Source organism: Bos taurus, chromosome 9 (assembly GCF_002263795.3).
Source record: "Bos taurus isolate L1 Dominette 01449 registration number 42190680 breed Hereford chromosome 9, ARS-UCD2.0, whole genome shotgun sequence".
NCBI classification, from domain to species: domain Eukaryota; kingdom Metazoa; phylum Chordata; class Mammalia; order Artiodactyla; family Bovidae; genus Bos; species Bos taurus.
In genome coordinates, this window is record NC_037336.1 from 103,524,109 (window position 1) to 103,550,503 (window position 26,395).

The 26,395-nt window shown below is 42.5% G+C and overlaps 2 protein-coding genes across 11 annotated transcripts in view; one reads left to right on the forward strand and one right to left on the reverse strand.

The window, feature by feature from the left end:
* Positions 1-1,131: 1,131 nt before the first annotated feature.
* DYNLT2 (dynein light chain Tctex-type 2) lies at positions 1,132-24,163 on the reverse strand. 3 transcript variants are annotated; one of them, XM_059889861.1, is made up of 5 exons: positions 23,988-24,163; positions 7,352-7,558; positions 2,627-2,785; positions 1,961-2,101; positions 1,132-1,417 (listed from the first exon to the last, which is right to left on the reverse strand). In XM_059889861.1, the coding sequence occupies exons 1-5, from the start codon at positions 24,093-24,095 to the stop codon at positions 1,307-1,309; spliced, it is 726 nt and encodes a 241-aa protein (XP_059745844.1). In that variant the 5' UTR covers positions 24,096-24,163; the 3' UTR covers positions 1,132-1,306. The 3 variants fall into 3 exon arrangements, with proteins under 3 accessions (XP_059745844.1, XP_059745845.1, NP_001178182.1); XM_059889862.1 differs by lacking the exon at positions 7,352-7,558; NM_001191253.1 differs by lacking the exon at positions 1,961-2,101 and having other exon boundaries at positions 1,307-1,417; positions 23,988-24,095.
* The window catches only part of ERMARD (ER membrane associated RNA degradation), a 41,622-nt gene continuing 26,681 nt past the window's right edge, over positions 11,455-26,395 (forward strand). For 3 of the 8 annotated variants that reach the window (XM_010808772.4, XM_010808769.4, XM_010808773.4), the window contains exon 1: positions 24,238-24,266. In XM_010808772.4, coding sequence (XP_010807074.3) covers positions 24,261-24,266 — 6 coding nt within the window. In that variant the 5' untranslated portion in view covers positions 24,238-24,260. Of the gene's footprint in view, positions 26,330-26,395 lie in introns of all 8 variants that reach the window. The other 5 variants (XM_005211162.4, XM_024996533.2, XM_010808768.4 and 2 more) reach the window with 4 other exon arrangements.

The window sequence follows — 26,395 nt, forward strand, 5'->3', positions numbered from 1 at the left end:
GAGGAGCTCCCACCGATAGTTGTGTACACTCTCCACACGGCCATGTGCTTCAGGGAAGGTGAGCTCCAGCCGCATCCCAGAGAGTGGGTCATAACGGAGCCATGGGAACACGATTAAATTCTATCAAGGTAAACAACTGTGCGTGGATGTCCAAGGCGAGAGTAGGAAGACAAAAAGAACCTGGATCCTTGATCAAAGGCCTGGGAAATACAATTTTGCTCTTTTTAAAGATGATTGTGTTACATTTTTTGGTTCTTGCAACTAAAAAGAGCCTGATGAATAGACTAACAAATAGACTGCACACTTGCGAGTGTTTTGATTGGAGGGAGAGGTAGTAGTTAGGGAAGTATGAAACATCTCAACGTCTTTCTTTCAAACTGGGTAGGTTCTTTCAAAACAATGCATGCAATATATTAAGATAGCATACAAAATACATCTTCCTCTGGAAGTTCTCCGAAATCTATCATAACATCACTTACTTTGACATTGTACGAGGTTGTGTCCTAATTTCCCACAGCAAATTCCAATTTTCTCAAATCTAACGAGAATGAAGGCAGGAGGACAAGGGGACAGTAGAGGATGTGATAGTGGGTGGCATGACCGACTCACTGGATACGAGTCTGAGCAAACTCCAGGAGACGGTGAAGAGACAGGAGGCCTGGCGTACGCAGCCCATGGGGTCGCAAAGAGTCAGACACGATTGAGTGACTGAACAACAACAAAACAAGAGTGATAATTTCTCCATAATCCACTATAAACATTCGTATATATGAAAAAGGAATATGCATATACTTCTTATACTTTGGGGTTGCTGCTGCTGCTGCTAAGTCGCATCAGTCATGTCTGACTCTGTGTGACCCCATAGACAGCAGCCCACCAGGCTCCCCAAGTCCCTGGGATTTTCCAGGCAAGAACACTGGAGTGGGTTGCCATTTCCTTCTCCAGTGCATGAAAGTGAAAAGTGAAAGTGAAGTCTCTCAGTTGTGTCTGACTCTTAGCGACCCCATGGACTGCAGCCCACCAGGCTCCTCCGTCCGTGGGATTTTCCAGGCAAGAGTACTGGAGTGGGGTGCCATTGCCTTCTCCACTTTGAGGTAATACAATGTTAATAAATATGATAACTAGTAAGTATAAAGGTAAAAATCCAGCTTTTACTTGTTTGTTGTTAAAAGAATACAATTAAGAAGCTTCAATTGGAGATACAAGAATATAGTTAATCAAAACTACCATGAAGTTCACAAGTCTATAAATTTTCATGTATTTTAGGAAAGTTTAGAAGTAAACACTCTTTGGTCCATGGAACAAGCTATTCACAGTAGAGAGCGAATACTAAGACCAACACCACGTAAGTTTCCGTCTCATGCTTCGCGGAAACCCAGCTGTCCCACGCCACATCCCAGATCCATCTGCTGGCAATCTAGGACAGAAATGTTCAGAAGGCCCATTTCAGATCAAACATGTTAAAAAGTGATTCTTTAATCTATACAAGTTTGGTTTCTTCAGAAGTTGCATCACTCACTATCTTAGGAAGTTTTATTTTAAAAGTAGTTTGTCCAATTTTCCCTTTGCTGATAAGACTTAATAGTGATGCTTCCTGGGCCCATCTTCTCTTTATTGGAGAGGGTAAGTTGTCTAACACAGAGAGACCACCTTAGCAGTGTGTGTCCCGGGGCAGAAGAGGAGGCGCTCTGTGACTCAAGTCTAGGGGTTCTGCGTGCAGTACCATGCTGTCACACTCCATAGTCAGGCATTATCCTTTCTACCGCAGATCTTCAACCAAAAGTTTGTTAGGGTCTTGTCTTGAAATGAAGAAATGGTACTGATCCTATAAGCAGGCTGTTAGAGAAATCCTAACTCCTTTGCTTCATGTACGAAGCCACACAAAATCTGATTTTTCTGTGGTGAGCTTCTCCCCTCAGGAGGTTGAGTCTGCTTTTCCACCCCATGAATATGAACTGACCTTGGGACTTGCCCTGAGCAAAATAATGCGATGCTGTGCAGCTTCCAAGAGAGGCCTTAGGAAGTCTTCTGCTCTCACCTCTGGAATGCTGTGAGGAGCCCTGTGTAAGGACACTATTCCTCCTCTGGAGGACGATGGCTTCTGTGCAGGGGAACCAACGGTCACGACTGTGAGCAAGGCTGTCTGGGACCTCTGGGCCAGCTGCATCACCAGATGGCTGAAACTGCACCACTTTCCTCTGGTGAGGCCAGAAGAAAGTCCACCCAGCCCATCCAGACTGAGCTGACCCACAGGACGATAAGGAAGCACGTGACTGGTGTCACAAGCTGCTCACTTCTGGGGTGGGGCTGCCTAAATACACCCCAGTCTCTCTGGTTATCAGTCAAGTCCGTGTTGTCTTTGCACTCCATGTTTTCTCTGCTGGGACTTGCTGCCTGATCTTTAGCACGGCTGGTTCCTTCTTGTTGTTTAGGCATCAGAGGATGACCTCCCCTTCTCCAGACCACCCCAAGGGGCCACCTGTCCACCTGGAAGCTCCCCATTCCCTAAGTGTGCAGGTGGATGCGGTAGAATTCTCTCCTCCCTGGGAGCCTGGTGACTGTCCTGTGGGCAGCAGCCTTCCCTGGGCCAAGTCCTCCCACCATGCTCCCACGTGGAGGTACTTACATTGATTGCCTGACCTGTCTTTTGAATAAATAATACTTTTATAATGAACTTATAACGGTGGTATCCAAATTCTTTGACTGATGACAATATGCGGTCTGCTAATTCAAGTGACAAATGAGAAAAGACTTTGTCGTCATATTTGACATCTTGAAGACTTTCCTTTAAAAAAATTAAGAAAGATATTTTAATTTTCAAATTTTAAATAAAAATTGAAGTAGAAAATGTGTCTAATTAATATACGCAGCTTTTGGAAACATACACATATCTCTAACCAAATGATATTAAATGATTGATATGCTTACCAATTTATTTCAATAACAATTTTGAAAAAAATTTGATTTGGTTTTAAAATTATGTTCAATTGCTCTTCATTAGCCATCCTTAGGAGAAGGCAATGGCACCCCACTCCAGTACTCTTGCCTGGAAAATCCCATGGATGGAGGAGCCTGGTGGGCTGCAGTCCATGGGGTCGCTAAGAGTCAGACACAACTGAGAGACTTCACTTTCACTTTCATGCATTGGAGAAGGAAATGGCAATCCACTCCAGTGTTCTTGCCTGGAGAATCCCAGGGACTGGGGAGCCTGGTGGGCTGCTGTCTGTGGGGTTGCACAGAGTCCGACACGACTGACGCGACTTAGCAGCAGCAGCAGCAATCCTTAAGTTTTCCTTTACTAGGTTACTCTGCCAAACATTTACTAGGGAGACACAAGGTGTTTTTTTGCCACTGGGCCTGTGGAATCTTAGCTCCCTTACCAGGAGCTGAACTCACACCCCCTGCACTGGGAGCATGGAGTCTTAACCACTGGACCTCCACGGAAGTCCCTATCCCTGTCTTCTTGTCTCCCTCAGTTAAAGGCCACTTCTTTCTAATCCTGTCCCTATGGCTACTCACTCTACTGCTTTTTTCTGTGACCTCCAGATGAGTAATATGGAAGTCAAAGACTGCTCATCATGTTTGTCAGTAAATTAATATATAGCTGGGAGTGGGGAGAAGATGTGGGCCATGAAGCACTGCATTTTTCTACAAACCACAAGCAGACTTGGACCAGCTGGTGAGCAGGTGGCACCTGCCTTTGATTAACTGACTGAGACCAATGACAAACTAACCAATGTTCTAGGTTCTAACGATAAATGGATGCCTACCTGCTAATTTTACAGGCAAATAAAACCAAATAAATTACCCATTTTTTGGTTGTGCTTCCCTTCTAGAAGGCTTTTGGATCTGAACTGGGTCTAGAAGCATTTAGTTCCCTCAGGCATTTAGCTCAATCTTTTGGACACTTAGCAACATCCATTCTCTTCTCAGTTTGCCTAAGAGGTCCCAGGCTTTCTCTATTAATACATACATGTTCCATTTTAACAATTAATGAATAGTTGCTATAGGAAGATACCTACAAGCTCCAGCAGTGTATATTATTTCTGTGTCTAGAATGGTGATAATGTCCCCTAAACACAAAAGAAAATCCCTAGCCTCTTTGTGACCACAGCCTTCCCCCTACATATCCAATAAGCTGTTCCAAGCCCCTTCTGCTCAATGCAGTTCCGTAAATGATCACATGTAAGCACAGCATGAAACTCTGCTATACCAAATAAACTTGAACGCAGTCAGTGCTGTTGGGCCAAGTGAGAGACACACCAAAATGCCTGCTGTTAGGCCACAGGGTTAATGATTATTTTACTGTATTGAGTTGAATTTATTTCCAAGTTATGAGCCATAATATAGTTTCTGAATATTATCTGGTTATTATTACTTCAGTTTAGAAATGTATCTATGTCTATGGTGGTAGAGGGGGGTGGGGGAAATGGGTTTCCTAAATATTCTTCTGTATTAACATATTCATTTAAGAATTAATTCTGATACAGTTAAGGGGATGTAAATCAAGGAAATGGCAACCCACTGCAGTATTCTTGCCTGGAGAATCCCACAGAGGAGCCTGGCGAGCTATAGTCCATGGGGTTGCAAACAGCTGGACATGACTAAGCAACTAAGCACATGAGCACATGTTATATTATATACACAAAAGAAGTTAAATGCACGCCTTCTTCCCAACAGCTAGCTTACATCAGTTGTTACTAAGGGAATGCATTTGCACATTTGAGGCGGGGGAGGTAATGTTAAACAAGGAGTACCCTTGGAGGGGGGTTAGGCAGGGTAGAATCCCACGGTGGGAACCTGGTCGTCAGAAATCTCCTGGGTGCCTGATGCCCAAAGGTGAAAAGGGGATTCAAAAAGGTGGCCCCTTAAACAAACATTCTGAAATTTGAAAGTTTTTAATTTGGCCCTTTATTAGGAAAGATGGTGAAAGGGATTCTTTCCATCTGAACAATGTAGCCTTCAGACACAAATGCTAGTATAATTAATATTGGTATTACAGTATCAACTGTAAAATTGAAGAAGCTTTGTTGGACTAGCCTGAAAACATGTGTCTGAGTTTCAAACAACTGTCTTAAATGAACTTCAGATTCCACCTTGTTTAATGAAGAAGAAAATCCACACAAAAGTTGGGGATTTCCTATTCTTAGGATGTTTAGTGTAGTCATGAATCAGTTTTTCGCACATATTCAATATGGGTTTTATTTTTCACTCATTCCTTCAAATATGGGAGAAACATGGAACCTGAAAGATAAATAATTTATGGATAATCACAATGGTGTGATCACTCCCCTAGAGCCAGACATCCTGGAATGTGAAGTCAAGTGGGCCCTAGGAAGCATCACTATGAACAAAGCTAGTGGAGGCGATGGAATTCCAGTTGAGCTATTTCAAATCCTGAAAGATGATGCTGTTCAAGTGCTGCACTCAATATGCCAGCAAATCTGGAAAACTCAGCAGTGGCCACAGGACTGGAAAAGGTCAGTTTTCATTCCAATCCCAAAGAAGGGCAATGCCAAAGAATGCTCAAACTACCACACAATTGCACTCATCTCACACCTAGTAAAGTAATGCTCAAAATTCTCCAAGCCAGGCTTCAGCAATACATGAACCATGAACTTCCAGATGTTCAAGCTGGATTTAGAAAAGGCAGAGGAACCAGAGATCAAATTGCCAACATCCGCTGGATCATGGAAAAAGCAAGAGAGTTCCATAAAAACATCTATTTCTGCTTTGTTGATTATGCCAAAGCCTTTGACTGTGTGGATCACAATAAACTGTGGAAAATTCTGAAAGAGATGGGAATACCAGACCACCTGAGCTGCCTCTTGAGAAACCTGTATACAGGTCAGGAAGCAACAGTTAGAACTGGACATGGAACAACAGACTGGTTCCAAATAGGAAAAGGAGTACGTCAAGGCTGTATATTGTCACCCTGCTTATTTAACTTATATGCAGAGTACATCATGAGAAACGCTGGGCTGGAAGAAGCACAAGCTAGAATCAAGAAATATCAATAACCTCAGATATGCAGATGACACCACCCTTATGGCAGAAAGTGAAGAGGAACTAAAAAGCCTCTCGATGAAAGTGAAAGAGGAGACTGAAAAAGTTGGCTTAAAGCTCAACATTCAGAAAACAAAGATCATGGCATCTGGTCCCATCACTTCATGGGAAATAGATGGGGAAACAGTGGAGACAGTGTCAGACTTTATTTTTGGGGGCTCCAAAATCACTGCAGATGGTGATTGCAGCCATGAAATTAAAATATGCTTACTCCTTGGAAGGAAAGTTATGACCAACCTAGATAGCATATTCAAAAGCAGAGACATTACTTTGCCAACAAAGGTCCATCTAGTCAAGGCTATGGTTTTTCCAGTGGTCATGTATGGATGTGAAAGTTGGACTGTGAAGAAAGCTGAGCCCCGAAGAATTGATGCTTTTGAACTGTGGTGTTGGAGAAGACTCTTGAGAGTCCCTTGGACTGCAAGGAGATCCAACCAGTCTATTCTAAAGGAGATCAGTCCTGGGTGTTCTTTAGAAGGACTGATGCCAAAGCTGAAACTCCAATACTTTGGCCCCCTATGCGAAGAGTTGACTCATTGGAAAAGACTCTGATGCTGGGAGGGATTGGGGGCAGGAGGAGAAGGGGATGACAGAGGATGAGATGGCTTGATGGCATCACCAACTCAATGGACCTAAGTTTGGGTGAACTCTGGGAGCTGGTGATGGACAGGGAGGCCTGGAGTGCTGTGATTCATGGGGTCACCAAGAGTCAGAGACAACTGAGCAACTGAACTGAACTGAACTGTTGGATCATTGAAAAACCAAGAGAATTCCAGAAAAACATCTGCTTCTGCTTCATTGATTATCCTAAAGCCTTTGACTGCGTGGATCACAACAAACTGCAGAAAATTCTTCAAGAGATGGGAATACCAGACCACCCAACCTGCCTCCTGAGAAATCTGTATGCAGGTCAAGAAGCAACAGTTAGAATTGGACATGGAACAACAGACTGGTTCCAAATTGGGAAAAGAGTAAGTCAAGGCTGTATATTGTCACCCTGCTTATTTAACTTCTATGCAGAGTACATCATGATTCATGGGGTCGAAAAGAGTCAGACACGACTGAGCAACTGAACTGTTAAATGAAATACCAAAAGAAATTCTTTTTGATTTAGCTTTAATCATAGCATGAACATGAAGATTATTCAGTATGACTACAAAGTACTTTCAGAGACAAATGCTACAAAAAAAAATCAGTCAGAGTAACTATACTGCCATAAATCTTAACATGGTTTGTCACATCCCCAAAATTAAGATATTGCTATCATATATACCTATCAACCTACCTTTAGTATCTGCTGGACTTTTGTTTCTACCGAATGAGCCTGGAATTTTTTCAATGGCTCCATTCTATATGAATTAGCAAACTTTAGTTTTGCCAGGGCACTCTTCCATTCTTTACCTAGATCAGCAATTGAGTCATCAAATGGAGGCTCTACATACTGAACATCATGAATTGATTCTCTCAGTCTTTCTCTTAAAATTTGTGCATACTGAAAGGAGAAGGAGAGAGACAGAGAAAGATGATTTTTTAAATTCCATAATGAAATTTCAGTTTTAAGGACCCGGGGGCAGTGGGACAGGGCTGACACAAAGCTTGGAAATCCATTACAACAGACATCTATGATTATGTGGTTGCGAAATCCTAGAGTCAAGCCTGGCTATCAACTTGAACAAGGAGAAAAAATATACAGGTGTCATCTATCTATCTATAAACACAAAAACACACAAACACAAATTTGAATGCATAGGTTTAGAACATCCATGGAAGATGCGGAAGAACTAGAAACAAGAGTGGCCTTTGAGAGGGCAACTGAGTGGCTGAAAGACAGTTACGTAAGGAAAACCTTTCAGGCTCCCTGCTCTGGCACTGGGGCTTCCCTGGTGGCTCAGCGGGTAAAGTGTCTGCCTACAATGTGGGAGACCCGGGCTCAATTCCTGGGCTGGGAAGATCCCCTGGAGAAGGAAATGGCAACCCACTCCAATACCCTTGCTGGGAAAATCCCATGGACAGAGAAGCCTGGTAGGCTACAGTCCATGGGGTCCCAAAGAGTCGGACACGACTGAGCAACTTCACTTTCACTTTTCTCTCTGACATTATGAAAATATTATCCTTTATTGCCTTCTTATAATTTTAATTATTTTATCTTTGAATAAATAATACATTTGTTTACTCTTAAGTTTTAATTGAAAAGACAACAAAAGTGGTATATTTGGTATATATGTCATTCCATGCTTTTGACATTCAACATTTATTTGATAACATTCAACCTGCCTTAAAGAACTATTTATTTAGTGGCTATTATGGTTAAGTACGGAGAACGCAATGGCACCCCACTCCAGTACTCTTGCCTGGAGAATCCCATGGACGGGGGATCCTGGTGGGCTGCAGTCCATGGGGTCGCACAGAGTCGGACACGACTGAAGCGACTTAGCAGTAGCAGCAGCGTGATTAAGTATGGGGTTCCCAGGTGCACTAATGGTAAAGAACCTGCATGCCGATGCAGGAGATGTAAGAAACATGGGTTCCATCCCTGGGATGGGAAGATCTCCTGGAGAAGATCTACTGGAATGGCTACCAACTCCAATATTCTTGCCTGGGAAATCCCATGGACAGAGGAGTCTGGTGGGCTCCAGTCCATGGGGTCACAAAGAATTGGACACGACTGAGCAATTAACACTTTTACCTCAGTTAGGAATGGGAGCTTCCCAGGTGGCGCTAGTGGTAAAGAACCTGCCTGCAGATGCAGGAAACATGAGATGTGGGTTCAATCCCTGGGTTGGGAAGAGTCAGACATAACTGAAGTGACTTAGCATGCACACACAGTTAAGTACTCTATGCTCTGAAGTTACAGTGGTGAACTTCATTATAACAACCAGAATTGTTTTACTTGTATTAACTCATAATAAAAGTCTGCATCCATGGAGTTATCCTTCTAGTGGAAAAGGAAGTGAAGTCATTCAGTCATGTCTGACTCTTTGCAACACCATGGACTGTAGCCTGCCAGGATCCTCTGTCCTTGAGATTTTCCAGGAAAGAATACTGGACTGGGTTGCTATTTCCTTCTCCAAAATAGTGGTAATTGCTACACAAATAAAATAATATGACTTGATAGAAACTCACCATGAGGGTTTAATTTGGACTGAATAATTGGAGAAGTCTCTTCTGAAATAAAGTTTGGGCTGATGTCTAATAGGAACGGGAAATAGGCAGGACAAAGTACTTAACATTTTCTGAGAATAAACATGTGTTTGGCATGTATGAATTATTTAGAGTGGGGAAAATAGTAGTAATAGAATAAGGTTTAAAAGGCATCATGTAGGACTAAGTAGAATATGAAAGGGAAGTTGAAACTTACTCCCAGAACAATGAGGAACCACTGAAGGATTTGAACAGGCGAATGGAATTTATTCCAGGGATGCCTGTTTATTCCAGGAATGCAAGGATGGCTCAGATAACCTCGATGATGTGATAACTCACCTGGAGCCAGACATCCTGGAGTGCAAAGTGGGCCTTAGGATGCATGACTATGAACAAAGCTAGTGGAGGTGATGGAATTCCAGCTGAACTATTTCAAAACCTAAAAGATAATGCTGTTCGAGTGCTGCATTCAAAATACCAGCACTTTTGGAAAACTCAGCAGTGGCCACAGAACTGGAAAAGGTCAAAAAGGCAATGCCAAAGAATGTTCAAACTACTGCACAACTGCACTCATCTCACACACTAGCAAAGTAACACTCAAAATTCTCCAAGCTAGGCTTCAACAGTATGTGAACCAAGAACTTCCAGATGTTCAAGCTGGATTTAGAAAAGGCAGAGGAACCAGAGATCAAATTGCCAACATCCTCTGGATCACTGAGAAAGCAAGAGAATTCCAGAAAACATCTTCTTCACTGACTATGCTAAAGCCTTCGAATGTGTGAATCACAACAAACTAGAACATTTTCGACATACCAGACCACCTTACCTGCCTCCTAAGAAATTTGTATGCAGGTCAAGAAGCAATAGTTAGAACTGGACACAGAACAACAGACTGGCTCAAAACTAGGAAAGCAGTATGTTAAGGCTGCACATCATCACCCTGCTTATTTAACTTACATGCAGAGCACATCATGCAAAATACTGGGCTGCATGAAATACAGGCTGGAATCAACACTGCTGGGAGAAACAGCAATAACCTCAGATATGCAGACGACACCACCCTTACGGCAGAAAGCTAAGAGGAACTAAAGAGCCTCTTGATTAAAGTGAAAGAGGAGAGTGAAAAGCTGGCTTAAAACTCAACATTGAAACAACTAAGATCATGGCACTCAGTCTCATCAGATCAGATCAGATCAGATCAGTCGCTCAGTCGTGTCGGACTCTTTGCGACCCCATGAATTGCAGCACACCAGGCCTCCCTGTCCATCACCAACTCTGGAGTTCACTGAGACTCACGTCCATCGAGTCAGTGATGCCATCCAGCCATTTCATCCTCTGTTGTCCCCTTCTCCTCCTGCCCCCAATCCCTCCCAGCATCAGAGTCTTTTCCAATGAGTCAACTCTTCGCATGAGTGTTGGAAGCATAGTGCAAAATAGCCATAAAAGGAGAAAGTCCTTGGAAAAATGGCGAAGGCCAGAAATACCCGGCCTTGCACTGCAGACAGAAAAACATCTCCTGCCTTTGGTTATGCTCGGCGCCAAGAGTTAATAGGGATGTTACTCGTGAAAGCGGGTTGTGGGATAAGCCCATGAGTCATTTAGAGCACGCTGTCCTTGAAATGTTTTTACTGATTATGTGTTAACTCCGTATGCACTCTGCTGACCGTATACTTTAAGCTCTTTGTTCCTGCTTCTATAAAAAAGCTTGACTGCAGAAATAAACTTGCCAGTCCTTGCCAGAGACTGTCCAAGTGTCCTTCTTTCAGGTTCATCACTTCCAAGTCCCAGGGAGAAAAATCCCCAACAAGTGGCGCCCGAACAGGGACTTGAGAGGAAGGCTGAACAAAGCGACGAGCCCCTGCAGAAAAGGTAAGCAGGATGGGGCAACATAGCAGTAAAATTCCTTTCATTTCGATAATGCATCATTTTTTGAAACAAAACGGTGTTAATGTTTCAAGAGATCAGTTGAACTACTGCTATCATATTTTACTGGAACAATTCATGGTTCCCAGAAGAGGGGACACTCAATCTAGACATATAGAAAAGGGTTAAAAATAATATTTTGGAAGCATATCAGCAAGGGTTACATGGTCACTCATACGGGCTATCATAGAACAAATTGAAGGGCATAATGTTGATTTGTAAGTAAAAACTATTCGATCTTTACATGAATATGAGCTTAAGGAACAAGATATGCAAGGTGCTTTGAAATATAAGAATGTTATGCTCAATCAGACACAATCCTTAGAAAAACAACTTAGAGACATATATATACAGGACATGTCAAAACTGAAGCCACTTAGAATGGAAGTCATTTCATTCAATGGACAGCCCAAATCTGAGGTTTTTCCTTCTGCTCTGCCTGTAACAGCAATTGCTAACTTTGCTCATACTAATCATTTCACTCCTCCTCGGGAGATGTCTGCTTGCACTTTCGCTTTCCCAATTCAATTTAATCAACCTGCCCAAGGCCAAAATACTTGGGCTAATCTAGATTTGGGCATGTTGTCTAGCTTTAAGAAAGCATGAACTCTGTATGGACCTACTTCTCCATACTGTATAGAATTTCTTGGAGGATGGGCTGGCCATTGGATGCCATATGATTTTTTTTTTCAAATAGCAAAGATGATTTTAAATCCTCAACAATTACTGCAATGGCAAATATGGATTAATGATGAGGCCCAACAGCTGATGATTGACCAGCAATCTCATGGTAACCCTGCCAGTTTAACCTATGATATGCTCACTGGAACAAGAGCCATGGCTGATATGATTGTGCAATTAGCTAATATTACCCCTCAGATGTTACATTTCATTAAAGAAACTGCCTGCAGGGCATAAGCAAAGGTTGATAGCCCCAACTCTGATGGTTCATTTGTTAAGATTATTCAAGGACATGAAGAGGAATATTCTCAATTTATAGGAAAATTAAAGGATGCAATTGAGAAATCTATTAAGGATGTGACTTTACAAAATATTATTTTAAAAAAACTTGCTTTTGAAAATGCTAATGAGGAATGTTGATCCGTGCTCAGACCAATTCGAGAGACTGGCTCTTTTATGGAATATTTGAAAGCATGTAGGGACATCGGATCTATGTCCCATAGAGCAAAATTGGCAACATTGGAAATCTTTAATGTTCAGAAAGCTGCTAATGCCAAATGTTTTAACTGTGGGAAGCCCGGCCATATGAAAAAACAATGTTGCATGCCAACACAGGCCAGAAAAAATAATATGACTTCTAATAAGAAGAGACCCCCAGGAGTATGTCCAAGATGTAAAAGGGGGTTCCACTGGCTGAATGAATGTCATCCTAAATTTGATAAGGATGGAAACACCTTGAACTCCAGTGCACAACAAAAACAACAGGGAAACTGATAAAGGGTCATCCTCTAGCCCCACTACAAAAGGAGGACCTGACGTTATGACGCCACAAGCAGCTACATCTGAGAGTGATACACCTAGTCCTTAGGATATGGAACTAATAGAATTATACAGCCCCACAAAGTTCCCACTGGGTATTATGGCCCGAGTCCACCCGGGACAGTGGGACTGATTTTGGGACGTAGTAGCTGCACAGTGAGAGGTTTAGTGGTATTGACTGGTGTTGTGGATGAAGATTATGAAGGGGAAATACATGTTATGGTAAATGTTGTGAAAATGGGAAATGTATAATTACAAAAAGGGGAACGTTTTGCACAATTATTACTTTTGCCATATGTTAAACCAATGAAGGCATCTGATAAAGTTCAGCAGGGAAGCTTTGGCAGTACCAACCTTACTGCTACACTATCCACTTTATTAAAGGAACATCAGAAACCCATGCTTACTTTACACATACGGGAAAAGAATTTCACAGGCATGTTAGATACCGGAGCTAACATTTCAATCATTAGAGCTGCAGAATGGCCCCTTGATTGGGGTAAGGTTGTGGCTCCTTCTAGACTATTAGGAATGGATGAAACTGATGCCACACAAACTTTTGTCAGTGCATCCTATTTACAAGTGTATGGCCCTGATCAAATTGTAGCTTATCTTAAACCATATATTACTAATATCCCTATCAATTTATGGGGACGGGATTTTCTTGAACAAACGAAAGCCACAATTTCTTTAAATGAACCTTTTTAATGGGGGCCATTGAATTAACACCTCTGCCTCTCAATTGGGAATCTGATACCCCAATATGGACACCTCAATGGCCCCTAACTAAAGAAAAATTGGCAACTCTTACACAATTAGTAAATGAACAATTACAAAAAGCTCATATAGAACCTTCGTTTTCCCCATGGAATTCCCGTTTTTGTAATAAAAAAGAAATCAGGAAAATGGCGAATGTTGATAGATTTAAGAAATGTTAGTAATACCTTGTCACCTATGGGGCCCTTACAACCCGGATTGCCCTCCCCTTCTATGGTACCAAAGGATGGTATGTAGTTATCATTGACTTACAAGACTGCTTTTTTACTATACCTTTGCACCCTAAAGATAGAAAACGTTTTGCCTTTTCAGTTCCTTCTATAAATCACATGGCTCCTGTTAAAAGATTCCAATGGAAGGTGCTACCTCAGGAAATGATGAACTCCCCTATCATTTGCCAATATCTCCTATCTGTTTTATTACAACCCATTAGAGACAAGTATCCTACTGTGTTTATAATTCATTATATGGATGATATACTTCTCTCTATGGAATCTGAACTCTGTTTACAACAGTTATATAATGAAGTTACTATTACTTTTCAAAATCATGGCCTGCTTGTAGCACCAGATAAAATTCAATGGAAAGCACCCTTTAATTATTTAGGACATGTTATGGAAGAATCTAAAATCAAACCTCAAAAAACTCAAATTTCTGTGCATTCTCTACACACGGTGAATGATTTTCAAAAATTGCTAGGAGATATTAATTGGCTGTGGCATCTGTTGGCATCCCCACCTATGCCTTACAAAATCTATTTAAAATTTTAGAGGGATCCCCTGACCCTAATAGCCCTAGGCAACTAACAAAAGAGGTCAAAGAAGAACTGGCCTTAGTGGAGAAACGCATTCAACAATCTTTTTCAACTCGGCTAGATTATGATCAACCAGTTTCTTTATATATATTCCCTACTGAACATTCGCCCACTGCAATTATAGCTCCGCACAGCCCAATAGAATGGGTATATTTACACACTAAACAGTCTAAAAAAATTGTGTCATATATTGAGAAAATAGGGCACTTAATTGTGTCAGGAAGAAGCCATGTACAAACTTTGACTGGATTTGATCCATATGCAATACACGTTCCCTTGACAAAACAGGAATTGCAAATTGCCTTACAGTATAACCTGACCATGCAAATGGCATTAAGTGATTTTCAGAATGTTATCTCATTTCATCTGCCAAAAGGAAAATTATGGGACTTTCTACAATGTACGAAATTCATTGTAACTAATATCATTGCATCCCAGCCTATTTCCAATGCACCCACCTATTTCATTGATGGCAACAAGAAAGGCATAGCAGGGATTGTCGGCCCTGATATCAAAGAGAAATTACCCACTACCTATTCTTCAGTACAAAGAATTGAATCATATGCTTTATATGCTCTTTTGTCACTTCAACCATTATCCTTCAACATATATACTGATTCCAAATACCTTGCTTCCCTTTTTCCTGATTTTGTTACCGCCTTTTTATACAACCTAGATGAAGAATTATATACTCTCTTTTCACAGACTCAGGCTTTAATTCGCTCACTACGGAACCTTCCTTTATTGCACATATACATGCGCATTCAGGTTTACCTGGCCCTCTGGTCGCAGGAAATGATGCTGTTGACAGGCTCATAGCTCCCCTTTTTACATCTGCCAATGACGAACACGCTAATCTTCATACCAATGCTAACAGATTGCACTCTAAATACCATATTCCTCTCACTGAAACACGACATATTATTAAAACCTGTGATGTCTGCACCCCTTTGCGCTTACAAACTACGATTTCAGGAGTTAATCCCCGGGGGCAACAACCTAATTCCCTTTAGCAATCTGATTTCACTCACTGCTCCTTAAGAAAATTTTCTTTGCTTTTTGTCTCACTTGATACATTTTCAGGCTTTATCTGGGTAGTACCTGTCTCTTCAGAATCCAACAAACACACCATTTCCACACTCTTACTCACCTTCCCCATTATGGGGATTCCTTCTGTCTTGAAAACAAACAATGGACCTGTATTCACCTAGCATTCATTTCATTCATTTTTATCAGAATGGAACATAACACACATTACAGGAATACCCTATAATCCTCAGGGTCAAGCCATTATTGAAAAGAGCCCACCGCATTCTAAAACTCATTTATTAAAACAGAAAGGGGAAATATGGAAGAGGAGATACACTTCTTATCCCATGAACCCTCAATTACTATTATCTTTAACTAAACTTAACAAAAAATAATTCTGACACTCGTGCAGATAGACATTTTACAGAAGACAAAAACAGCAAATTAGAAATCAATACACCAATATGGTATAAGCAATTTAATCAGTGGCTGCCAGGAATCTTACGACTCCTAGGCAAGGGTTATGGTCTTGTCATTGCAGATGGAGAGGAAATCTGGGTTCCCCTTTGTCATGTCCGCTACCGAGAAGGACCCCAAGACCGGACTCCCTTGGGAAGTGACGAAGTTGACGCGAAGGGTCTCATCAATGACTCTGGAGGAGCCAATGAGGAAACGCCTTCGTCTGAATCCTTACCCGACATGGGCTCAAGTGAAAAAACATGACTCATCAGGCTGAGCAGACACTGAAGAGCAAGAGGAACATCATAATTGCTCCTGGTTTAATAGATCAAGCATTGGAGGCTTTCATAAATCTAAGACAAGTTTATGGACTGATAAGGACATATTGCTGAATTGGTATAACGGGGGCTTATCGCCCCCACGACCCAGGATTGTCGTCCCCATTGTGGGGCCAGAGCGATGGCACATTTGGAAAACTCCAGCAGCCTTAGAGCACTTCGCTAGTGTTTATGGGACTATGGGTGTGTTTCGTCCTTCTAATTATACCTTCCTATACAATAGTACTGGCTATATTCAGTCGTGTGTTCACCTTCCGTACTTGTTTATTGTAGGGCATTTTGATATTGACTTATCAGCCAAGATTGTCAATTGTACTGCATGTGCATTGTATACCTGCCTTAATCACACCATTTCATATCACAACGCTAGCATTGCGCTAGTTAAACAAAGATCTGAGTTATGGCTTCCCATAAACTTAATTGAGCCTTGGACTGATTCTATATTTCTTTCTGTATTGTTGAAAACTGGGCTTAGGCGATCTAAGCACATCATTGGGTGGATTATTGCAGGCATCTTAAGCCTTATCTCCATTGTGACTGTAGGAACTTTGTCTGGTATGGCTTTACATAATTCTATACAAAATCATGATTTTATCACTGCTTGGCACAAAGACTCTCATGATCTTTGGACTCGACAAGCTCAAATAGATCGGCAATTACAAACACGAATTAATGAGTTACAAACTGTGGGTATCCACTTAGGAGATCAAGTGCAGCAACTGGCTTTCCAAACACGTATACGTTGTCACTGGAATTTTACTTCTTTTTGTCTGACTAACATGCCCTATAATAGCACTGACTATCCTTGGAATAAGGTTAAGGAGCATTTGCAGGATCTCACAAATAACTCAAGTTTAGACATCAATTTGTTGAAACAACAAGTTGCTAATTTTCAAGTTAGGGTACCTAGGGAATTGTATAGCACTCAATTCTATGATACTTTAACCAAAACCCTATCATCTCTAGACCCTAGAACTTGGCTTTCAGGAAGCAATATTTTTATATATGTATTAATCACCCTGCTCTTTTTGTCCTTGATTATGGGATACAGAAGTGTCTACTCAAGACTCCATGCCTCCCACAATGGAGTCCAACTAGCAGCCGCCATGCTTAATTTAAAAACAAAAGGAGGATATGTTGGGAAGCGTAGTGCAAAATAGCCGTAAAAGGAGAAAGTCCTTGGGAAAATGGCGAAGGGCCAGAAATACCCGGCCTTGCACTGCAGACAGAAAAACATCTCCTGCCTTTGGTTATGCTCGGCGCCAAGAGTTAATAGCGATGTTACTTGTGAAAGCGGGTTGTGGGATAAGCCCATGAGTCATTTAGAGCACGCTGTCCTTGAAATGTTTTTACTGATTATGTGTTAACTCCGTATGCACTCTGCTGACCGTATACTTTAAGCTCTTTGTTCCTGCTTCTATAAAAAAGCTTGACTGCAGAAATAAACTTGCCAGTCCTTGCCAGAGACTGTCCAAGTGTCCTTCTTTCAGGTTCATCTTCTTTCAGCTTCCAAGTCCCGGGGAGAAAAATCCCCAACAATGAGGTGGCCAAAGTACTGGAGTTTCAGCTTTAGCATCATTCCTTCCAAAGAAATCCCAGGGCTGATCTCCTTCAGAATGGACTGGTTGGATCTCCTTGCAGTCCAAGGGACTCTCAAGAGTCTTCTCCAACACCACAGTTCAAAAGCATCAATTCTTCGGCGCTCAGCCTTCTTCACAGTCCAACTCTCACATCCATACATGACCACAGGAAAAACCATAGCCTTGACTAGACGGACCTTTGTTGGCAAAGTAATGTCTCTGCTTTTGAACATGCTATCTAGGTTGGTCATAACTTTCCTTCCAAGGAGTAAGCGTCTTTTAATTTCATGGCTGCAGTCACCATCTGCAGTGATTTGGGAGCCCCAAAAAATAAAGTCTGACACTGTTTCCACTGTTTCCCCATCTATTTCCCATGAAGTGATGGGACCAGATGCCATGATCTTCGTTTTCTGAATGTTGAGCTTTAAGCCAACTTTTTCACTCTCCTCTTTCACTTTCATCAAGAGGCTTTTGAGTTCCTCTTCATTTTCTCCCATAAGGGTGGTGTCATCTGCATATCTGAGGTTATTGATATTTCTCCCAGCAATCTTGATTCCAGCTTGTGTTTCTTCCAGTCCAGTGTTTTTCATGAAGTACTCTGCATAGAAGTTAAATAAACAGGGTGACAATATACAGCCTTGACGTACTCCTTTTCCTATTTGGAACCAGTCTGTTGTTCCATGTCCAGTTCTAACTGTTGCCTCCTGACCTGCATACAAATTTCTCAAGAGGCAGGTCACGTGGTCTGGTATGCCCATTTCTTTCAGAATTTTCCAGTTTATTGTGATCCACACAAAGGCTTTGGCATAGTCAATAAAGCAGAAATAGATGTTTTTCTGGAACTCTCTTGCTTTTTCCATGATCCAGTGGATGCTGGCAATTTGATCTCTGGTTCCTCTGCCTTTTCTAAAACCAGCTTGAACATCAGGAAGTTCACGGTTCATGTATTGCTAAAGCCTGGCTTGGAGAATTTTGAGCATTACTTTACTAGCGTGTGAGATGAGTGCAATTGTGTGGTAGTTTGAGCATTCTTTGGCATTGCCTTTCTTTGGGATTGGAATGAAAACTGACCTTTTCCGGTCCTGTGGCCACTGCTGAGTTTTCCAAATTTGCTGGCAAATTGAGTACAGCACTTTCACAACATCATCTTTCAGGATTTGGAATAGCTCAACTGGAATTCTATCCCCTCCACTAGCTTTGTTTGTAGTGATGCTTTTCACAGCAAATAGATAGGGAAACAATGGAAACAGTGACAGACTTTATTTTCGTGGGCTCCAAAATCACTGCAGATGGTGACTGCAGCCATGAAATTAAAAGATGCTTGCTCCTTGCAAGAAAACAAACCTAGATATCATATTAAAAAGCAAAGACATTACTTTGCCAACAAAGGTCCCTCTAGTCAAAGCTATGGTTTTCCCAGTAGTCATGTATGGATGTGAGAACTGGACCATAAAGAAAGCTGAGCAGTGAAGAATTGATGCTTTTAAACTGTGGTGTTGAAGAAGACTTGAGTCCCTTGGACTGCAAGGAGTTCAAATCAGTCAATCCTAAAGAAAATCAGTCCTGAATATTCTTTAGAACTGATGCTGAAGCTAAAGGTCTAATCAAAAGACACTTACTCCTTGAAACTAAAGTTATGACCAACCTAGATTGCATATTTTTTTTAAACTTATTTAATTGGAGGCTAATTACAATATTGTATTGGTTTTGCCATACATCAACATGAATCCGCCATGGGTGTAAACGTGTTCCCAATCCTGCACCCCCCTCCCTCCCCCCTCCCTTGATAGCATATGAAAAAGCAGAGACATTACTTTGTCAACAAAGGTCTGTCTAATCAAGGCTATGGTTTTTCCAGTGGTCATGTATGGATGTGAGAGTTGGACTATAGAGAGAGCTGAGCACTGAAGAACTGATGCTTTTGAACTGTGGTGTTGGAGAAGACTCTTGAGAATCCCTTGGACTGCAAGGAGATGAAACCAGTCCATTCTGAAGGAGATCAGCCCTGGCATTTCTTTGGAAGGAATGATGCTAAAGCTGAAACTCCAGTACTTTGGCCACCTCATGTGAAGAGTTGACTCACTGGAAAAGACTCTGATGCTGGGAGGGATTGGGGGCAGAAGAAGGGGACGATGGAGGATGAGATGGCTGGATGGCATCACTGACTCGATGGACGTGAGTCTGAGTGAACTCTGGGAGTTGGTGATGGACAGGGAGGCCTGGTGTGCTGCGATTCATGGGGTCGCAAAGAGTTGGACAGGACTGAGCGACTGAACTGAACTGAAAGCTCTAATATTTTGGCCACCTGAGGCAAAGAACTCACTCACTGGGAAAGAACGTGATGCTGGGAAAGATTGAAGGCAGGAGAAGGGGATGACAGAGGATGAGACGGTTGGTTGTCCAACTTGATGGACATGTGAGCAAGCTCCAGGAGTTGGTGATGGACAAGAAGCCTGGAGTGCTGCAGTCCATGGAGTTGTAAGAGTCGGACAGGACTGAGCAACTGAACTGACTGAAGGATGGCTCAACATCTGCAAAGTAAGCAATATGATACAGAAAAAGCTTTGACAAAAATTAGTGCCCATTTCTGATTAAAGGAAAAAACTCTCAACAAAGTGGTTATATAGGGAATGTACCTGAGCATAATAAAGGCTCTATCTCTACATCAAAGGCCCATAGCTAACAGCATACTCATAAAGATACTCATATATTATTTTTTTTAAGTACTGTTGAATTCAGTTTGCAAGTATTTTATTGGGGATTTTTCTATCTATGTTCATCAGGAACACTGGCCCGTAATTTTCTTATTGTAAACTTGGCTGGCTGTGTATTAGGGTAATGCTGGCCTTGAAAATTAGTTTGCAAGTATTCCTTTCTCTATTTTTTGGAAGAGTTTGATAAGGACTGGCATTAATTCTTTTACTATTCCACAGACCCCACCAGTGAGGCCATCTGGTCCTAGTGTTTTGTTTTAGGGAGGGTTTTGATTACTGATTCCATCTCCTCACTAGTAATCGATCTGTGAATTCAGATTTTCTCTTTCTTCATGATTCAGTCTTGGAAGGCTGTATGTTACTAGGAATTTATCCATTTCTTCTAGGTTGCCCAAATAATTGGCACAGTGATTTCTTATGATCTTTTGTATTTGTTATATCAATGTTAATTTGTTCTCTTTTAATTTCTAATTTTATTTACTTGAGTTTTCTCTGAAGTCTTGGTCAATTAGTCCCCTCTCCTCACAAAGGACTCCAAAGATAATAAAAGTTTTGCCTCAAATTTTTCCATAGATCACTGATGTCTAATTTTTTTTTTTTTTTGGTTTCCTACTGCCATCTCTAATTCACTAATACTGTTCTGCAGTGTCAAATCTGCTGTTGATTCCACTCAGTTTATTTTAATTAGATTTTCAAATGTATGTAGACAAGTGAGACTAATCAAGTTTTCAATTATCAGTAATTTAAGGTTTTGGAATTGTTGGTTGCCAAGCAACAGGAACTGATTCTTGTTGACCACGTACATAACTAATTGGAAAGACATGACGTAGCTCAGAGAATGGAAGAAAACGCTGAAGAACCAGGCACTTAAGGCACTTCAGTATGCCACTTCAATTTAATCTCGATCATTTTCCTGAATTATTCCAGGGAGAGTTCATCTAATCAGCCTAGTTTTGGTCTCATCGTAAGGATAAAGTTAAGGAGGGTGATGTACAGTCCCACCAAAACTCTATTTAATGGGGAATGAGTTCATTCTCCAAAGGAAAACTGAGATGCTACTATGAAAGAAAATAAATGGGCACAGGAGAGAGAAAATCAAAAGATACTTATAATGATTAAATTGTGTGTCCTAAGTTTTGTGCTCAGGATCATGACAGTAATCAGCTACCTAAAAGTTAGGAACGACAATTAGTAACTCATTGTCCTCAGGCACACTTAATGAGCATTTGTGAAGTCTGAGTCTCTTTCCATTTATCCCTCATTTCAAATTTCTGACCTGTAAAAGCTCAGACTTTAGAGACAACTATAATTAATCACATTCATTCTCAAATAACTGCCTTGTCCATGTCCCCCTTTCCCCAGATTCTGGCTTGTACACTGTTGGGGGCCAGTGTGAGGTACTCCGCCCATGGCAAAGGTCATGAGGAAGGAGGCTCGACATACGCAAAGGCAGGATCAAGCCTCATGAGTCCCCCTGGAAATCCTTGAGCATCTACCCCCATAACCAGAGCCTGCCTACTTTACTACTTTGTGCTCTCACCTACACCTCTGACTTTACGGGGGGCTGTCTCCCACCACCTCTTTCGGAGGAGTTAACTTAGAGCTCCAGTTTATAATAATTCCTGGGCGTGATAGGAGTGTTTCAACCTACAAACTCCTCTGAAGGTTCTCTAGCCTGCCTGACGGGCTTGTCCGGCCACATGTGATTGCTCACAGCCTCCCAAACGTGAGAGGCACGAGATGCTTTAAATCTTCTAAAAACAGGTTCCTTAGAAAAGTTAGAAAACTATTAGTATAAGTATGATGGGCTGATTAAAAACTGTATTGGTGAAGGGTTTTTCATTTGTTGAGCCAATGTTTGTTGCTAAGTCTCCACATCCCCTGCCCTTACACACATTAATGAATATATAGAAGAAATAAGTATTAACCTTTGATATTAATCACGTTAGACCTTAGGCTAAGTAAATTCTTTCCTTAACTAAAACCCACTACACCCTCACCCTATAGGAATGTAACTTTATTTGGGTGGCGTCTGTTTTAAGAATAATCACCCTTGGAGAAAAAAGTGTTCTGGTTGACTGACCACTGTCACAAGGAGAGGGTCATAAATTGTCAGCAGGCCCCCCTGGCCAGAAGATGATGTAACACCCCTAAGACCTCTGTATACATTTGTATGAAGCACCTGACTTTAATAAAAGTCAGGACTGCTGTCCCCACATGACTTTTGTATAACATCTCAGCGTATAAAAACAGACTCTGGAAAATAAAGAATTGGGATCAGTTTCTCGAAATACTGGTCTCCCCATGTCGTGCTCTCTCTCTCACTCTGGCTGAGTCTCCATCTGGAGCGAGGAACCCGCCATGCTTACTAATTATGCCTGGGCTTCTAAGATCTGACCGGGGAGGCCTCAGTGTCTCCTCTCCTTCGGGAGAGCGGAAGGACGCCTGTGGCCTACGTAAATGGTGGAAACTTCTTGTCTTGAAGTTTTATTGGTCTCCCGCGTAAACCAAGCTACTCAGCCTCTTTTCTCCACTGAATTTTCCTACTGAGCTATCCTCATTCTATTACTCTTTATATCTTTGATGAATATTTAAATAGTCGCCTAAGCCGTCTCCCCTTCGAATACCCTGGATCAGCCGGGGCTGGACCCCGGCAGTACACCAAATGTACCTGTCTGTCGTCCCCTCCTTTTGGATTCAAACTTACTTTTCAAGACTTCAGATCTTTAGTAGACAGTAAGTTTATAAACGGCAGTTCAAAATAGAAATACTTTTCACTACTGTAGGTGACCTATGGTTACTCAGACTTATATACAATATGGTTTCTGGGAGCATGAGTTTTAAGTCCAACACATTAAGCAGTCAGCCTTGCTGTGCTCTCAGTTCTGTGAACGTGCCCTTACTTTTTTCTCCTTTTGTTTCTCTTTCCTCTAAAACGGAGACAGCGAAGAGCAGTCATTAGAACCTGAAATGTTACCAAGACTTTTTTGGGGGTGGGGGTGTGGAGGGAATCAAGATCTTCAAAAATTCTCTCTCCTCCATCCTGTTGATTATGGGTCCCATTAAGTAGGTATTAAAAGAGTTACAGACAAGTGGACCAGAAGTCCCAGCTCTAATTACTACAATTCTGTACCCTTGAATAAATTATTTTCTCTCTTACAAGTCTCAATAAAATATGGAGTATTGATTACTAATGGTTTCCAGATCATGGTCACATAGAAATCTGGTGCTATATCCCCAATAAAACTGAATGACATTATCCATTAGTTTCAGACAGTAAGTTAATGTGCAGAATTACTTTCAATTTAACACTCTTTTTTATATTCTTCAAATACTGAGACTGCTGCTGTTAACAAAAACTCAAAACATCTCATTGTTCTGCTTGGTATATTCAAATATTCTTGTTTTAAGGCACACATACACTGGCTTCTGGTTAGTAAATCTGCCCTCTGGTTTGAGTAATGACATTAAACACACTAAAATTACGCATTTCTGGAAAAAGTTCCTCTCGGGAAACCTGAGCTGAGTAAATGTGAAGAGAACTGAAACAGCTGTTTCGGTCCACGCAGTGCTCCACGGTCTACACCACAAAGGCGGGCGAGTCCTGCAGCCCAGAGGGCGGCCCGTGCCCCGTCTTCGCACTCACTGCCTCCTTCTCGAACATGCTAGGCCTCCTCTCTTTGCGAGGCGTCACCGGCGGCTGCTGAGGGGCCGGCATGGAGGGCGCCTTCGCGCCCCGACCGCGCTTCTCCATCGCGCCGGCACTCCGAGCCGCCTTAACCTCCGCCCCAACGCCTCCGCCGCTTTCCGCGCGAGTGCCTGTCTCGCGCGTGCGTCGCGCCAGCCGGAAATGCGCCTCAGGGAGGGGGCGTGGCGTGCGCGCGTCATCCCTCGGCGTCGCGGCGGGAAGCCGGAAGTCATGGAGGTAGCGTCCGGGTAGCGGCGTTTCCAGAGCGCGTCTGAGTTCGTCCATCAGGCTGCGACGCGGGAGGCACCGTCTTGACTGCAGCCGGTGCCGCGGCGGAGGAGGGCGGGTCGTGTCCGCCCGAGTGGGCGCCTGCTGGGCCCCACTTCCGCTCTCGTGCTCCCTGGTGTCGCCGACCCCGCGTTCGGTGGCTCAGGTCCTGGCTGAAGTCTGCGAGGACGTGCCGTGGGGACCGAGCCTGCGCCCTGCGCGCGAGGGGAAGCTCTGCAGCCGCCACCGCGAAGTCCAGGAGCTGTTCCCACGACCGCGGGCGGGCACGCGCAGCGCGCCGTGGCTTTTAGGCTTTGTTCTGACTGGCCTTCGCCCCTAAAGGAAGTGTCCTCTAGGTGGTTCCTTAGCGATGTGGGAAGTATGTGTGGTGATCAGGCCTCTGGTTCACACTTGAAAATTAGAATTGTAGTTGATATCTTTAGGCCACTTTGATAACGTAAAACTAAATCAAAGGGTCTCATTAACTGGCTGCCTCAGTGGGGTTGCCTCACAATAAAGATTTTACTTTCCTCTCTCAGGGATTTCAGTGTCAATCGATTATCTGTGAGCAGTTTTTAGTACTAGCTGCTACTTGTTGAGTGCTGAGTACTGTGTCCCGGGTGCTTTTCAAGTATTATCTCTGATTACTGCAACCATAGAAGGTGGTTATGTTTTGCCCCGTTTTACACTGGAAAGTTTCAGGTATGTTAACATTTCCAAGGCAAGAAGTGGAAAAGAGTCTGAGGAAGAATTCAAATTCAGATTATTCTAGCTCTCAAACAAACTCATTTGCATTATCCCATGCCGCTCTGGGCAAGACACTGAAGTACCAAAGAAGACACGGAGGGATACACACACATACACAAATGCAGGCTTTGGGGCTTCTGGTGGGAGGACAGGCATGTCCCTGAGTGTAACACGCAGAAGAGATATTGTCTTGAGTGGCAGTTAAAGCGTTGCAGCATCTATTATTTGTTGATTTGAGGTTGGATTTTATTTCTTGTTTAACAGCAGGGTCTCTTCTTGTCTAAGACAGTATAAACTTAAAAAGTTAACCTATAAGCCAACTTCTAGAATTGCATGTCTGTAGGAGTAGAATGTAGCCATTCCCCAAATCTGAAGGTCTTGGAGCCTTAGAGAGGTCCATTTCAACTCAGGGTGAAAGTGTTAATTGCCCAGTTGTATAGGACTCTCTGCGACCCCATGGACTGTAGCCCATCAGGATGCTCTGTCCATGGGATTCTCCAGGCAAGAGTACTGGAGTGGGTTGCCATTCTTTTCTTCAGGGGATCTTCCCAACCCAGGGATTGAACGTAATTCTTTACCCTCTGAGCCACCAACTGGGGGTAGGAGGAGCCAATAATTCATTTAACTTTTGTTTTTCATTTATCGTGTTCCAGCATCTGCTGTGTCCTGGGCATACAGTGTTGTGTAAGACCTGGTCTCTCTGCTCCAGGATCTTACTGTTTGGTTGAGTCTGAGGGACGACTGTGTTGATCCGGTGTCTACAACCAAAAGAGACTTACAACCTCAGCTGTGAAATTCAGGGCCCACTTTACTAGTGGAATAGATAAGTTTTTGTGCAGAAATATCACTTCTGCCTGTCTCCTGTCACTCCAGAACTTCAGCTCATTCCTTTAGAATTCAAATGCTTTTTTAAAATGCAAGGAGTCCCTTTTGATGTGAATGTAACCTTTTTGAGTTGTATTTTTGTTTTTGTCCAGAGACAGACCACAGGAGTTTTCACACTATGATCAAGTGTTAACTAGGAATAAAATTGTTAACTAGTTATGTGAGGGATAAAGTGAGATCTATGAAAGTGTGGTGGAGACGGCAGCTGCAGGAAGCAGTCACTCCAGAGGACTGAAGGAGCTGAGGGAAGTGGTTGGCATTTTAAAGCTTCAACACTTAGAGGAGAGTCCCTGCATGGCTGAAACTCAGGTCTCTGAGGAGGAAATTGTGCTGCAGAGCTGCATGGAAGAGCCTGGCAAGTAGGATGCAGAGTTCTGAAGGGAAGTCACCGGATGCATGGGGTGTGTTTCTGGTGGGCGTTCTCGGGTGAAGCCAGTCCTGCGGGTGTTGGAAAGATTGCAGACTGG